Source organism: Manis javanica, chromosome 5, assembly GCF_040802235.1.
Source record: "Manis javanica isolate MJ-LG chromosome 5, MJ_LKY, whole genome shotgun sequence".
Taxonomy (NCBI): domain Eukaryota; kingdom Metazoa; phylum Chordata; class Mammalia; order Pholidota; family Manidae; genus Manis; species Manis javanica.
Genome location: NC_133160.1, coordinates 166,855,920 through 166,872,550, shown reverse-complemented (window position 1 = coordinate 166,872,550; position 16,631 = coordinate 166,855,920). Strand labels below are relative to the sequence as shown.

Sequence of the window (16,631 nt, the reverse complement as noted above, 5' to 3'; positions counted from 1 at the left end):
GGATGGGAGCTAGACCTTATTCATCTTTATAATGGGGACACCTAGCTCAGTACCCAGTGTAATGTATACTAGGTAAATGCTTTTGGCTGAACTGATACATTTATAGGGAAATAGGTGTGCCTATACTTGTCCTGTGTGTACAGTGTAAATACACATACACATGCAGATGTGTACATATACATGTGATACATGTGTGGGTCTGCATATAATCTATCTCTGTGTCATCCTTTCATTTGTGTGTATACATTTATTCATTGTAAAAGTGCGCAGTGGGAGACACTAAGGAGGCAGCTGTAGTTACAAAGGCCATTTAGAGTTCCAGGGTATAAAATTGTAAGGAATTCCAGGTTCTAGAATTGAAAGTCCTCTTAGGCCAGCATTTTGCAACCCTAGCTGCAGATTAGACTGAGTGGAGTATTAAAAGAAAAGACCACCACCCAGGTATTCTGATTTCTTTGGTCTAGGAAAGGACACCGAAATTGCTTTTTGTTTAGAGCTTCCTTGATGATTCTGATGTTTGGTCAGGTTTAAAATTACTGTCTTGAATTAACTGGGATAATGATTTTCATAGAGGAAGGAATGCTGCCCTTCAAGGCACAGCTGAATGAAGACCTGTGTGTGTGTGTGTGTGTGCGCAAGTGTGTGTGAGTAGCGGGAGTGTCAGCTTCCAAACTGCACTCTGATACGTGACTGCCTTTTCCGGGTCGTATCTTGGCAGATATTGGAGGTGCTTCTTGAGTGAGCCCGGAAGGCGACAGCTCTGGGAACCACTGATCTCGAGAGGTGCTTTTCGAACTTTAATGTGGCTAGAAATCAACTGTGGTCTTGTGAAAGCACAGATTCTGATTCAGCATCCTTAGAGTAGAAATGGGCGTTTATGAAGTTTGATTTGGTCTGTCCTCTGGGCTTTGTAGTGGCAGCTTCCTATCTGATGTGACCCTAAGGCTGAACTTATAAAGCTACTCTTTTGGAGAGTTTGATGAGAAGCAATTGCCAAGAGGCTAACTGTCTGGTTAAAAACCCAAGCTCCCTAAAGGCCTCTTTATGGAGGAGACTGTTTGCACAGGGTGGAACTGCAGAGAGAAAAAGGAGCAGGCGCTAAACAACAGGGACTCGACCACAAGCCAAATGGAAACACCTAGCGGATATTGCTGAGATTGTCAAAGTGACCCCATGTGGCCCCCACGTTGGGTCTGAAAATCAAGCCGGCTGTAGTGGATTGAGGGGTGGCCCTAAAACACATGCATGTCCAAATCCCTGGTACTTGTGACCTTTGGAAAAGGGTCTTTGCAGATGTAATTAAGTTAAGGATCTTGAGATGAAATCACCCTGGGTCATCCAGGTGGGCCTTCCAAAGACAAATGTCCTTACACGAGAGAGGACAGAGAAACTGGAGACGGGCGGAAGAGGAGAAGGCACAGACACGGAGGAGAAGTCCACAGAGGCCGGAGGCAGGGATGGAAGTGGTGCATGCACAAGCCAAGGACTGCCTGGAGCCCCCAGAGGCCGGACGAGGTGAGGAAGTATTCCCCCTTCGAGGCTTTGAACTGAGCAGGGGCCTGCCCACACCGTGAATTCGGGCTACGAGTCCCAGACCATAAGAGAAATGCATCTGTGATTGTGGTAAGCCGCCAGTCTGTGGGGATTTGCTACGGCAGCCCTGGGAAACAAATGCAGCTGCCTTCCTGTTTGTCCCGTATGACAGTGACCCCACCGTCAACCACGTATTTGTTTAACCTTACAAGGAAGCTGCTGTCCACCATGCTCACCACCCACTCTGACCGTGGGTCTGAGAACTCATTGTCTGCAGGTTGCAGCCCAGCTCAGCCAGCTCTCTGGCTGACATAGGCCTCGCCTCCCCAGTTCCCGCCCCTCACAGGTTTTGGCAGAGGTGGGATAACAAAGAGGGGCGCTGGATTTGGAGTCAGATGAGAATGCCAGCTCCAGGTCTGTCACCCCTTTCTGGGCCATCGCAGACAAGTCACTGAGACAGGGGAGCTGATGCTCAGAGAGGTGCTGCCGTTAGCCCTCTGGAGGATCAGAGAGTGGAGGGGGTCCCTGCGCCTTGCGCGGGGGAGATACTCCATGGGTCAGATTCTGGGCCAGACGAGGAGCCCTTCAGTGGACTGTGTGCCATGGAACTCCCGCTCTGCTCCCGTGGCAAGAGGAGAAGCGGCAGCTGGGCTCAGCTTCCGCGCCCATGATGGCGAGTCAGGTCACCCCACCTGGCCCGGGGTTACCCTGGGCCATCCCCCAGGCTCCTTCTAGGACTAGAGACCCACCCAGCCAGGCAGTCCTCTGCCTTGAGGCTGCATCCTGCTTTCTGGAGGAAGGGTGGGCAATTTCCCGAATACCAGTCAGCTAGAAAACGGCAGGGCAGGGCAAGCTAGGTCAGCCTGGCTCTGAGACCAGGCTCCTCCCACACAGTGGCAGGGCGGTCACGTGAACAGCAGTGCTCCGTCTCCCCTTGGCAACACAAAGCAAATAAGCGGATGAGTAGATCCATTTTAAAATAAGCACAACAAATTTTCTCCATTTGAAGGTCTTTTTTTCACTGTAAATATTTCTTACATCTTAGAAGCCTGCTATCGTTTCACTGTATTCATGCACATCAGGGACAGGACGGCTCTTTTGCTGAGTCCTAAATGGACGCCCCCGCCCGCGCCGGGGCTTCTGCAGAGAGGGGCTGGACTCCGACTCTGCTGTTCTTCTAGCTCTACCTCCACGCACCGGGGTGTGCAGTGAGGGGTGGCAACTCTGGGGGCCCTTCCAGCACTCTGCTGCTGGGGGCTCTGTCCCTGTCCCAGGCACACACCTGTGCTGGGCAGAACAAATGGCCTGCCTGCAAAATAATACTATGGGCAAGGGGTCCACACAATAGCATCCAATGCACATTGTCAACCCTGGTCTCTCAGGCTCGGCCGTGACCCTGGAAATCCCCTTCCCAGGCGGGCGCACTGGGATCATTCCTTTGTTCCAGTTCTAGGATCTGACTCCTGTTCCCACTAGGAGGCAGGGGGTTGGGGCTCACAGTGACACGGTGGTACTTACTGTTTGTTCATAGCTCTTGGCACCCGGCAAATAAGAGGGATCTTCAGCTCAGCCTGTGGAAACAAAAGCAAACTCATTATTGGGCCTTACACATCACAGTTTAACGCTGCTGAACATGCTACTGTCACTCCTTGTTAAAGTGGGATACAGGTGCCAGCTTAGAGGAAAAGGCAGAAAGAGAGACCATCCAGGATGGTAATTGGTTTATTTCTGGAATGGGGAGGAGGAGGGGATTTTTCCCTGACATGCTGTCCTCTTTCTGTCAGTGTCACCCCATCTGCCCCCGGGAGCTGAGCAAACTTCCGGAGCCTGGTTTTCCCTGGTGTGCAATTGTGTTCTCCCCCTGGGCACCCAGGCACGTTGGCCCGGGCTGCACTGGCTCTGCTGGGTGGACTCCGGGCATGTGTGGGAGAAGGGACGCCTCTTCTTTCAAAGCGTGACCCTGCCGTGAGTAGGAAGGGACATTTCTGTACTGCTTCACACAGGATGCAGCGTTTTATCTGTGGCTTGTACTCACCCACATAGGAGGGGTCATTACCCCATTTACCATATAAATTAGCAGCAGAGACCCTGGGAGTCTTCAATAAGAGCTTTACATCAATGACCGCATTTAATCTACAGAAAGGCCCTGGGACGTGTAAAGGGTATTGACCATACTGTCAGTTGAGGTTCCAGCAAGAAACAGATGGCACCCTCAGATTGGGTAATTTGAGAACAGTTTGATAAAGAGACAGTTTAAAAGGTGTGGACAGATTGTATGGAATCCACAAAGAACAGCAAAGGACTTGGGGGTGCTGTAAGCATGCCTGGGCCTGGACGGGTCAGGGGAGCCAGTGGTCCCTGGGACCCGGAGACAGGGCTGGTGGAAGGAGAACTGACTTCCAGTTGAGGGAGCTACAGGGAGGGCGCTGTGGTGGGTGAAATAAAAATAAAACTCTCAGGCTCCTTCTCTCTTGAATCTCCTGCTCCTGCCTCCCATTGGCCAAACTCAACAGGAAGCCACGGGGGAGAGGCCCCTGACTTGGTTTCTATTCATCAGCCACCTGGGCCCCCAGCTGAGGGCAGCAGGGTTGGGAGTGGATTTCACTGTTAAAGAGAATGAGGCTCAGGGATGTTAAATGATGTGCCCAAGATCACCCATCTGTAATAAGAGCCCAGATCCACAGGACTCAAAATTCCATTTTCTAGCCAGTCACCATGTTACACCCCGCTGAGTTTTAGGTCCTTCGGGATCAGTTTGCCATCCATCTGTCCATCCATCTATCCAACTACCATTGAATGAAAACTTACTTTGTGCAAATATAGTGCCTAAGAAGAAGCAGCCCCTGCCCTCAGAGAACCCCTAAAATTCAGTATAATGTAGACTCTGCATCCGTCTATGACGGCTATTATCAAACTGCTTTGCAAAAACAGATACATGTAAAACAAACCAAATCCTCACTTCGCCTTAGAGAGCCAGGGAAACCTTCCTAAGGAGGTGATACTTAAGTTGCGTCTTGTGGAATCAATCTGCACTCCTTAGACTCAGAATTAGGGGGGTGATCTGGGTAAATGGAGATGTTAGGATGCATAGCATGCCAGAGAGGCTTTGCACAGTGTGGTGAGGCCACAGATGTCAGCAGCTTGGATGTTGGTAGGATGGCAAAGGACTTGGGAAGATCCCCTGGGTTTTGATGGTTGAGGAGCATGCGTGACAAAGGATGAGATGTGAATTTGAGCTGTGTGCTCTTAGAGCAGTAATTGTAGGAAAGCTACTAAAGAACCAGGGCTCAGCTCCAGGTTCTTGGACACCTTGGATATTGTTTCACAGCCACATCTTCCTATCTAGTATTTCTGGGCCAGTGAATGACAGCAGGGAAAGGGGAGGCAGCTGCTAGCTCTCCCTCACCGACAGTCCCCTCTGAAGTGAGTGGGGCTATCTAGTGCTTCCTCTTTGGGCACTGTCTCCTCCGTGGTCCTGGGGGAGAGGACCTGAACCTTTGTCAGTATACTAGAGATGATGCACAGCAGATCCTGGGTGTCCTGGACTGGAAGTTGAGGGACTCTGTTCAGGCCCAGTGCTGTCATTAACTGGCTGTATGACCTTGTAGGACCCCTTGGTCTTTCCTCATTTATAAATGGCAATGACCATGTCTTTCTTTTACAGTATTGCTTTAAGTGTGAACTCAACTGATGCACCTGAAAATGTTTTACAAACTATGGAAATTATACAAATAGATATACAATCAAATGTATAACAAAGTAACATTTGCAAGTTGCTTTAACAAATAGATATACAATCACTTGTATAACAAAGTAACGTTTGCAAGTTGTTATATTTGGGCATCTAGGTTTATTGACATGGATTCTTGGGTATTAACAGAGGGATTCAATTACTTTATTACAATCATATGGGACAACGTGCACCCCCTTCCTCACTTTAGGAGCATCTACCATTTAAATGTCTTGTTTGTATAGTCATGTTGTTCCTTTGAGTGCATTAACGAGCTGTGTGGAAGTATGGAAATTGGGTGATCCCATCTTTATGGAGGGCTCCCTATATGCCTGGGTCTTGGCAGCTTTTATGTACAGAGTGAAGGAATCACAAGCTGCAGGCAATCCCCTGCATGGCTTATGGCTTTGGATCAGGGGCCTGGGTGGCCAGGAAAGCTGCTGTCCCATCCAGCCCCCACCAGCTGCTATGCAGCCTCGAACAAGGCATTGGAGCACTCTGGGCTCCAATTTTTTCACCTGGAAAATAAGCATGTTGGGCTGAAAAGGTGTCTTCCAGCTCATACATGCCTTAAGGTAGTTCCATTTAAAAAATGACAATCCATCCATATTTTACGGCAAAAATATGATTTTTAGAAAGTTGGAAATAAGTCACCACATTTCTCCCACTTATTATCTTCTCTGGTAGAGCTCCTCACAGAGCAAAGTTGCAGAAGGCCCCACCTGGGTGCTGCCGCATAGGACACCACGAAGGGACAGGGAGGGACCTGGAGAGCGAATCCTTCACGTTTGCCTTATACTGAAGACTTTGCAAATTATTTGATCTCTAACATCAGTGCTTATTAGGCTTGTATTTTAAAATATTAATCAAAATTCAAAAAAGGTAATCTACTGACAGGTTTTGGGAGATACGAGCTGTCTGTTGCATAAAAAGAATTTTAAAGTGTCACGAGGAGCCCAAACTTGTCTGCCATTTAAAAAGCAAAATTTGGGGGTCTCCATGACCCAGATCAGTGTACAAGTCAGCCAAGCAGCGTCATCAGCATGGTGGAAAGTATGGCACTCGGCAGGGCAAGGAGTGCTTCGCTCTATTCAGAATGCCTCGGCCCCCTTGGTCAGCAGTTATCTGATCTTAGTCATCTTGTAAAGGATGTGGTAAGAATGAGAGGTGGTGAGTCAGACAGAAAGAATGTCAGGTCCACAGGTTTTATGAAGGTAATATATTACAGAAAAGAGCAGGCCCTTACCTTCCAGATGTGTGCATTTTTGAGAAGAATGGAATGAACACTGAATGCCCGTTATGTGTCCCCTGCCCCCCCACCATGATGTGATTCATAGTCTCATGCTTATTTTATACAAAACCAGACTGACATTCACAGACATTAAGTAATAGGCTCCACATTGCTTGTAAAATAAGCTGGTACTGCAAACCATTGGCCTTGACCCTTCTTAGCTGTGTCAGGACAGTTGCCTGTCTACCTGTTCTGAGCCTCAGGGTGCTCATCTGTGAAATGGAGTGACAGGACAGCTCTCCGAAGTGCTCTCATAAGGATTGTATGAACCCACAAGATATCCAAGACATGGAGGAATAGGCACCCATATCAACTTGAACCTGAAGATTGACTAAATGCCCTATATCACTTTGAGGTTATTTTCCAGAAATGAGAACAATTTCCCGTTGTTCATGACCACTGGGGCAGTAAGAGTGGACTCTCATACCGTCTGCCCTTCAGAATTGCCTGGGGGCTTTAAAGGAAGCTGATGGCCCAGAGTTTGATTCCGTTGTTCTGGGGGGACAAAGGGCGGCGTGGGTGTTATTATTTAAATGCCCCAGTGTTTTACTGGCCAGTGAAGCAGAAGGCAGTGGACGGAGGACAACTGCTGTTTCTCATGCCGTCAGCCCAGCGCCACGACCTGACATTTTCCCATGCCCGGGTCAAGCACCAAGCCATCACATTTTCATTTGCCTTGCTGTGCCCAGCTCGTTCTTACACAGAAGTTCAGGAAGTGCCACTGCTCATAAAGCATCCCCCATGTGTTTAGAGTTATTTCTGAATTCATTTTCAATGACTCTTTCAAGAAAATCTGCACATTTAAGTGTTTATGATATAGATGAGAGTAATCTCATCTAATCTCACCAACCAGTGGTTTCTCCTGTAGATCTTGTCTAAGGCAATGAGGGAGGAGCATCCAGGCTTACACAACTGTTGTGCAAGGTAGAATCTGTTCATGTATTCTGAAAATGTCTGTTCAGGGACTACCATGTGCTGGGCGCCATCCAGATATTAGCAATTGGAGACCCCAGAGCTAGGCCCCATCCTCAGTAGGACCTGTTTGTTTGTTTTCTCCATGGTGCTGTAAATGATTATAACAGACTAAGATTAAATATGTGTCTATAAATAATAGAGGAACACAAGGTACTTTGGGAATGCAGAGGAAGGCGTGCCGGGAAGGGATCCACACCACCCCCTATGGGGTCTGCAGAAGACTTCCCCGCTAGCAACTCTCCAACTCTTCTTGCAGGTGACCTTGACCCTGACTTGGGGCATGATAATGGAAGGGGGCCGACTGCCAATCTGAGGAAGCCCGAGGCTGGCGGTGTTTTCTCCAAGGGGCTTCTGAATCTAGAGACTGTCCAAGATTCGAGAGCCTGGTGAGAAGCTTGCTCTTCCTAGTTCTACTCAGGGCCCCCGAGAGGCTGCTGAGTACCAGCCATGAGGGACAAAATCTCATTGTGTTTTGTACATTCACTTTCTAGAGGAAGCAGGGCATTTATTTCAGTTTCTCTTCCTAGTTAGCCTCAGAAGTAAAGCCCAAGCATGGCTTTTACTGCTAAAGGGAAGGGACTCTCAGGTGCCACCTGTCAGTCACAACAGGGCACCTGGTGTAAATGGTACAAAGACGCCCAGAGGGATGCTGGCAGAAGCACCCAGAGTCTCAGGAGGAGAGCACACCCTGCCCAAGGCCAGGGGAGGGGAACAGGCAGGACCAGCTCCTGGGTCTTCAGAGAGTCCACAGGGAGAGGCCAGCTCTTTGCACACTGCCTGTTTCTCTCTCCCACAAGAGAAGTAGCAACTGCATTAGACGTTAGATGCCAATGCAAGTCTAATAATAAATGCCAATCTGGGCACTAGAATTGCCTTACATGTATACCAGGCTCCAAGCCTATGCAGCAGAGCCAGATATGTGCCCTAAATTTATTTATTTTGGCTTAGAAATCTATGCTTTCATTTCAATAATAGAGCCCTCGTGGGATTAGCAGACCCCCTAAGGATCTGGAGCTCCTCGGGGGATCCAGAATGAATCTCTGAGGAACCTGCTCGGTCCTGTCTCCAGTAAGGCTCATGCCACTGCCCTTGAGTTATGAACAGGGCCGCCTCAAAGGTGCACAGCTGGGCTGGGGTCCTGGGACTAAAGGCGTCCCTGCTCTAACCATTCCTTTGGGCCAATAATGTCACGGTATGGGAATGATGGTCCCAATGATTATATTTGATTAGCTCACCAAGTATTTTGCGGGTTGAAAAACATTTCGTGATGGGTTTATTTGTGTGTAATGCATAGTTAAAGCAGAGAAATATTTTGGAAAAGTCAAGTAAAGGAAACAAGTTCCTATAGACAGGAATGTGCTTATTTCCAAAGAACATACATTACATTTGGGCATTAAAATCAGGGTGACTGCTTCTGAGCATGTAACCCATCTGGGGTCTCAGTGACATCTTGGGAAGGAAAGACTTATTTTATAAATAGATTGGATTTTAGTGTTGATCTTAATCTGAAAATAATTAGCACCCTTATGGTATCATAAGCAGTTTAAGCAACTGGAAATATGTAAAGCAACAAATCACATTTCCTTGTTCTCCTGTAGAACTCTGTACTCCAGCGGGAATTCACCAGTGCCACCAAACTGAGCTTGCAAGGACACATGTTATCAAATATTTCTGCTGCCTTTCACCTGATCTGAAATTAATATTTCATGAAAGAAAAATAATGCTTTCACAGTGAAGACATTTTTTTTGCTCTCAAATATTTCTTACTTACTCCTCAAAGATAAGGCTTATAAAAACACTAGCCTCTGTTTATCTCAAAGTTTAAGAAACATCATTTTAATAATGACCAGGTACCTAACTATATAAAAGAAATGACCCAAAGCAAAGTAAGAGTGGCTAAAGAGAATGTTAGAATCTGTCAGGAAGCTAAGATGTGGCTGTGGAGCAAAAAACTGGGTCAAGGCTGGAGGAAAGGTCTAAATTAAGGCTTCGTGCTTTTTCTCACTAAGATGGGAAAACAGAAAGCATTGAACACAAAATGCATACAACATACATCTGATTCGCTACACAGTCATGTCCAACAGCTCCCAAGTTATAGGTGTTATTTGGAGTTGAGGGAGGGAGGGGATAATGTGTGTACATTTGGCGAAGAGGGCCTGGCAGTGTGTGTGTGTGTGTGTGTGTGTGTGTGTGTGTGTGTGTGTGTGTACACATACATGGACTCTGAGTAAACACATTGAAACCAAAATTTCTTAGATGCAGATATATATTAATTTGGTCACAATTGTATGTAATCTTCTATCAAAAAATGAGAAATTTACATTTCAGAGATGCTCATACTTAGAGAAAGATATATGCTGCTTGGATTTCTATTTCTATACTCTGGTCAGGACAATCAGCTAAATTTAATTAAATATAACATTTAATTTTATTGGATTTCCAATGAATGGAGGCATTTGCAGTCAGATGGATTGTCACTATAGATTTTTGTTTGAGGAATATGGGCGACTGCTCTCCTAGTTTTTCTGCTATTAAGTATGGGCATATTTTTTACAAAGACTTTGCAACTGTCTGGAAAACAAGTAACTTCCCTTAAGTATCTCAAGGCAATGTGCAAGTGCATCCATTTTTCATCTTAAATGATTTTGAAAACAGCCTTAATGAACTGATGCAATCTATAGTTTGAGGATTTATTACTCCTGGTGCTTTTTGTTTTCAAAAGCCATCTTCTTGTCTCTTCTGCAGAAAGGGCTCCCTTCCTTCTGTGTGCATACATTTTTTTCTTTCCCCTTTTTTTCTCTTTTGTGGTAAATAGCCCCTCTCTGTACGCTGTCTTCTCCTCAGTCACTCAGTCTGGCCTCTGACACCAGTTCCTTCCTCCGCCCGCCCTTCTGCCCTCCTTGCCTTTCCCGTCCTCTCTCCCTCTTCTCCCTCCTCTTTCTCTTTCCCCGAGTCCGTCCTCCTCTTTGGTCTCATGTCATTAAAGTCATTTCATTTACTGTTCAGATCAAATTAGATCTGTATCAATAATACAATGTAGATTCTCAAGAGCTTCATTAAAAGTTTCTTTGTTTTTTTTTTTTGAAGGTTTCCGTGTTTGCCTCTCCCCTCCTCTGCCTCTCATAAGTGATGGAGAATCGCACTGGTTAGGGGAGGTACTGCCGGCCTGGATTGATCAGAACTCCCCCTACGGTGGTGGACGCTCCTGTGTAATTCACTGAGGTGGCCCTGTAGGCACATTGTAGAGAAAAAGAAAGGTATAAGAAAATAAACCGAGAATCAGGGACTGCTACCATGTCTCTCTATATACACATGCACCTGTGTCTCTCTCCTATATCTGTCTGCTGAATCTATCTACCTGTCATCTCTCTTTCTGCCACAGTTTCCAGGCTAGCTCTGGGGTGAAGATAAGTCTGGGCTGCCCCACCTCCCCTGCGAACATCCGAAGGCCAGTGAAAGCACTGTCATTCCTCAGATAGTTATTTATTCATATAACTATGGTGTATGCTGATCATTTTCTGAGGAGCTATTTCACAATAAGATGGGCCTGCAAGAAGTTTGAGAAAAGCTTACAATCTAAGGAAGGGCCACGAAAAGCCAGGTAATGTACTCAAGACTGAACTAAGAGTGATGTAATTTATAATAATAATAATAATATAATATAACAAGAATAATAGCACTATTTATGGAATGCCAGAACCCTATGTAGGACATCCTGTTTAATTTAGCTTCTGTTGAACGGCAACGATCCAAATGACCCAGATTTTTCAATATTGGACGATGCTATCATTTTGTTCCATGCGCGTCCTCTTGAGCCCAATCTGTCTTGTGAACAAATGCACAGCGTGGCTTCAGATGAGATCACCGCTTCATTTGTAACTTCAACTGCATTTAGAATTGAACTGAACTCAGCTCCCTTCATATAATTCACTCTTTCCTTGTGCCTTCTTTATTCAGGATCACTCACCCAGCAGACACAAGGCAAATGTTCAGCCCAGGTACGCTCAACTGCGCAATGAATAGTGCATCTTGACTTTTAGTTCCTCTAGCTTGAAAAATGGGGATATAAGCACTCACCTCCTAGGCTCATAGGATGGCTTTGAAAACCAAATGAGATCGTGGAAGTGAAAGCATTTTGTGAACTCTAAACCGTTATGCAAGTTTAGATCAACAGGTAATTACGGAGCAATTTCTATATTTCAGTCCCATGAAGGACAGTGAGGATTTGAAATTGGCAAGAAAAGTGTTCTAAAGGAATTTATATTATTTTTCATTAAAGCCTTATTATTTCAAGAGGATCAGTACATTTGGGGAGTTATAAGATACTGCCAAGGCTTTGATACAATGACCTGAATGATTTGCATGATTAAAATAAATTAGAATTAAAATAAGTAAGAAAATGATGAGAAAAGGACTTCTTTAGGTCAAAGTTCTTAAAAAGGGAAAAAAGGCCAAAGAATTTAAGGAAGGTGTGTCTGAATGTAAAATGAATTCACTAAATTTATTTGCACTAAAAACATAATTGCACCAAAAATGATAATATAGCCATTGTCATTTACTTTGCACTTAATAATTGCTAGGCACTATAATATGTAATTTTTACAGAGCACATTTCATTTCTCACCACAAATCCAGAAGGTAGGGTAGGTATTAAAATTCCATTTTATAAAATGGAACCTAAGGCTCTGAAAGGTTAAATAACTTGCCTAAAATAATTCTGCTAGGAAGTAACAGTGTGAATTCAAACCCAGGCTTTTTCTCCAAGAGTGGTGGGAGTGATGTAGCAGAAAGCTCTTGGAAACAGAGGAGTTTGGGGTAGGGTGTGGCGGTGTTCTGATGGGGAATGCCCAGAGAGATGGAGCTAGTCAGCAGGTCCCTAGACTTGCCTGGGGTAAGGGTGACCTGATCTTTTACAAGAGCTTTGGATTTAGACATGAGTGGGTCCCATTTCTGGCTTTCCTTCTTATTCACTGTGTGAAGTGGACAGTGTAGGGAGTCTCTCTGACCCTCATTACCCTCTTCTATGGAGTGAGAATATCTACTAAAAAAAAATGAGAGAGCCAATGAGCGTTTGTTGTCCAGCACATAGCAGGCACTCAAATGTCATTTAAAAGTCATTACTACTTAGAGGACATGATTAATATTAAGCTGAATAATCATGATGATGATTCCCACTGTTTTCTGTTCCCCAAAATAACACATGAGACCAAGCCACAAAAAACATCCCCATAATAGATTTTTCCCCACTATTCTGTTTTTCTTGGTAATTTTTCTGTATTGTTGCCAATATCTAACCTATCTAACCTGATGTTTCTCATCTTATTGACAATTCACTTGGCAAAATCACTAGAAATTTTGGCTCAGTCTGTTAAAAATCTTAAACATAATCTGATTCAAGTACTTATTTCTGTTTAATAATTTAAACCCTTTGAACATTGTATCTTTCTTACACTGGGACAAGTCAGCAAAGCCTGGAGGATGTCTCCAGAACTCAGTTCTTGGTGGGCCTTGGGGATGCCTGTGAGAGATACAACTGCCCCTTGTAGGGGGACTGATTAAAGGACGCTTCCAGAGCCAGCCCTGCTACTCACCGCATGGCCTTGGCCGCAGAACGGTGCAGCTGCCGTGTGTCCGTTTCCTGAGTATCAGTTCTATGCCAGACACTGTTTTACCCTCACTTGCATCCTCATAGCAACTCACAAAAGGCATTATTCTACCCAGTTTCAAATCACAGAGCACAAAAGCAGCTAACTGTAGCTCAGGGAGGTAAGCCTCTTACCCAGAGATACATCATGAAGTCACACTAAATTCATGTCCAGTTTTGACTGCCTTGAGAGCCCCTGTCTTTCCATTTCATCAGGCTACCCATCCTCATCAGCTCTGAACCTCAGTTTCAGTATCTCTTGAATGACCCAACATTGCCTGCCTACATCAGTGAGTTAAATCATTAAATAAGAACATGTGTCCAAAGGCCCTGTGGACTGTACTAGGCTACACAGCTGTGGTGTATTACTGTTCTCTAATGAGAAAATAAAGTATTCATAGATTTATCAGTATTGATACATTCCATGGTGATTATGGGCATGTTTTAATAATAAGGCTAGAGCTGATTTAGGGAGAGGAAGGGAAAGTCATAGAGAACAAGCCAACATTTACTGACTGCATACCAAGTACAGAGTATGTGCTGCATTTCATTTAATATAAATATTATATTATTGAGGCTAAATTGTTGTCAGTACAAGTATTACGTGATCTCGCTCCATGATAAAGATGCAGGAGTGAAGAATTGGAGGGGATAACGTAGTGTGTATGCTCCAAGTGGCAGTTTGGAGCCTGACCACCTTGGTCAGAAGTTAAATCTTTGCAGGCCAGCACCTAATTCATAGTGAAGTGAGCCAGCAATGGGGTCCCCTGAAGTTAGGGCCAGATGGTACAGACAGCTGTAACCCTTGATTTTAGAATGATCTTGTTCACAGAGTCATCTGTGAGGGCTCATTGGATAGAAGATGAGAAATACCACCATTAGGGTGGCTGTTATCAAAGGCCACTCCAGGAATGAATTAGAGGATAAATTCTATGAAGTGGCAAAGGGACACTGGCCACGGTTCCTGTCCCTTAACTCAGGTATACATCAGTGCAGCTTGAATTCTGTTATGACATTCGTGACTGGACAAAACCTCGAACATTTATTTGCACCACCCAAGTCCTTCATCTCTAAATCAGGGAAAATAATGATTCCGTCTCAAGGTTGGGTGTAAGAATTGAGTGAGTTAATGTGTATCAACTGGCCAGCATGAAACCAAGAATTAAATTAATGCCAGGTGCCCTTCCTGCTTCTCTGGACATATTTTACCTTAAGTTTCTCAAAGGACTTCTGAAGCTTTGTCATTTCCCTGGTCAACCGCCAGTTAGCTGGACCTACCGTGGTCTTTCTGATTTTTGAAACAACTATTCCCTGTGGTTTGAGGGGCCCCTGGCATCCAAAGGAACAACACCATGGGGAGACCATGCCACAGCGCAGAGACGGTAATCAGATAGGAACACTGGCACAAAAGCATAAAATCGGTACTGGCCAAACTCAGACACACCAGCGCCTTTTAAAGTCTAGATATTTTGATACCATTTATTCTCCTTCTGTCTCACTCCAGTTTATTTTTTGTTTGTTCTCTCAAAGAAAAACCTGACAGAGATGCCCCTGGCGCCCTCAGAAGGGGAGCAGTTTACTGGGCTCCCCGCCCCTGAGGGAGAAGGGTGGCCTGCATGATCCCAAAGTCACAGCAAAGCAGAAAGAAAACCATTTCAGTTTAGAAAATGAGAGAAAAATATATATATATCCACACAGGCTCCAGGAGTTAATATCTACTTTCAATGACCTACTTTGAATTGAGGCTGCCTTTAAAGGGGGTCGTCCTAATGAAGGTCAGCCAGGAAAACCTGCCACCGACCTGGCCTTTATATTTTAGTAGCAAACAGTCAGGAAGAAAAGATTGGAAACATTTAGTCTCTTAATTTTCTACGAATAGTTATCTTGAGTCTTTCTTCCACCAGAATGAAGGATCTTTAAACACTGAGTTAAGGGAGCTGGCTTTCCTTATGCCATTTAAAGCTTTGGAGAAGGCCCAGCATTCCATGTTAGAAAAACCTTTTTTGCTTGGTGTCAGCGCCTTCCTAATGATGGTTTTGACATGAGATGGCTGCTCAGACGGAGCGTTTCTACTTAGTTTACCTGAACAATGTGGGCGGCACACCAGGCCCAGGACTGAGGTGTCGATCTCCCGCACGGAGCCCCGGGCAGGCATCGCGGAGAACTCCAGGAGCCGGTAGTCCGTAGGGCAGTGGGCTGAATAATTCTCAACGCTAAGCAGTGTCCTTTATCAGAAAGCTCCTCCTAGGTCTGCTTCCGGTTTGGTTTCCTGTGCAATGCGGCCACAGACCTAGGGTGCTGTGGCCTGTGGATGGGTAGGACGTCCTCTTCTTGAGTTGAAATGTAACACATGAAGCCATCAGCGGCCAACGTCTCCCACCCTGAAGAGAATCCTTAAAGACACAAGGCACCTGTATGCACACTTCGCAGTGACCAGAACCCACTGGAACGGGCTGCTGGGCAGCATGCCAGCATAAAAGCAGGGTTCTGCTAGCCTTGTTAAACATGAACATCAGACACTCATTATCTTGTGACTTGGTGTTGCCAGTGGCTTCTTGAGACCACCCGAGACACACGGACCAGGTCCCTCATGTGTGACAGAGAGAACAGGGTCTGGGAGGAGAAATAAGTGGCTCTTGTTTTTGCTGTATTAATTATGTGACTTTGGGCAAATTGCAATTTATTTCTCAGCTAGTTTGGATGTCTATGATTGAGGGCTATACTATTTGTATTTTGGAGATATTCCAAGAAATGAATAAAATAACATAAATAAAGACATGTAGTGAAGTCTGGGGTACATATTAGGCACTCAGGATATTTTCATTTGTCTCTGCCTTCACCCTGGTTCAATCAGCTGCCAGCAGGTCCCTACAAGTGCCTGCTGTAATCTATGCCACATGCCACCCTAGTTTTACATAAGTTATTGAATTCCATATTAAACCCCAACATCATTTAAAATAAACTCAAAGGTAGAAGTAGATATTTTCTGGGGTAAATAACCAGTTCTAACTTGCCATACAGCCCAAAGGCAACACTTCAGTTAAATATGCATTGAATGTTAATTATGTGCCACGTATGGTGCCAAGCAATTTGGAGGCATTATCCTGCTAGATCTTACTGATAATCATGTGAGGAGAATATGTTTAAATCTATTCTGTAGTTGTGAAAACTGAAGCCTAGAGAGATTCAAGTAATTGACCCACTTTGCCATTTCACCTTCGACACTGCAGAAGCTTCAAACAACTGCCATCTTATTTAGTTCGCTGCTGTGTGGGTTCCCTGGTCAGTTCTTTTGCTCTGGACCCATGTCAGTTTCCTGGGGCTGCCATACAAAGTCTCACAGGGTGGGTGGCCACGACAACAGAAATGCATTGTCTCATAGTCCCAGAGGCCAGGGGTCTGACCTGAACTGTCGGCAGGTTTTCTCCTTCTGAGGGAAGGAGCTGCTCCGGGCCTCT

General features: G+C 45.3%; 1 protein-coding gene across 3 annotated transcripts in view; it reads right to left on the bottom strand.

Moving 5' to 3' along the window:
• The window catches only part of CLNK (cytokine dependent hematopoietic cell linker), a 195,571-nt gene that overhangs the window by 131,761 nt on the left and 47,179 nt on the right, over positions 1–16,631 (bottom strand). For 2 of the 3 annotated variants that reach the window (XM_036990849.2, XM_073237838.1), the window contains exon 2: positions 3,052–3,104. In XM_036990849.2, coding sequence (XP_036846744.2) covers positions 3,052–3,104 — 53 coding nt within the window. Of the gene's footprint in view, positions 1–3,051; positions 3,105–15,255; positions 15,390–16,631 lie in introns of those variants that run through there. The other variant, XM_036990850.2, reaches the window with a different exon arrangement.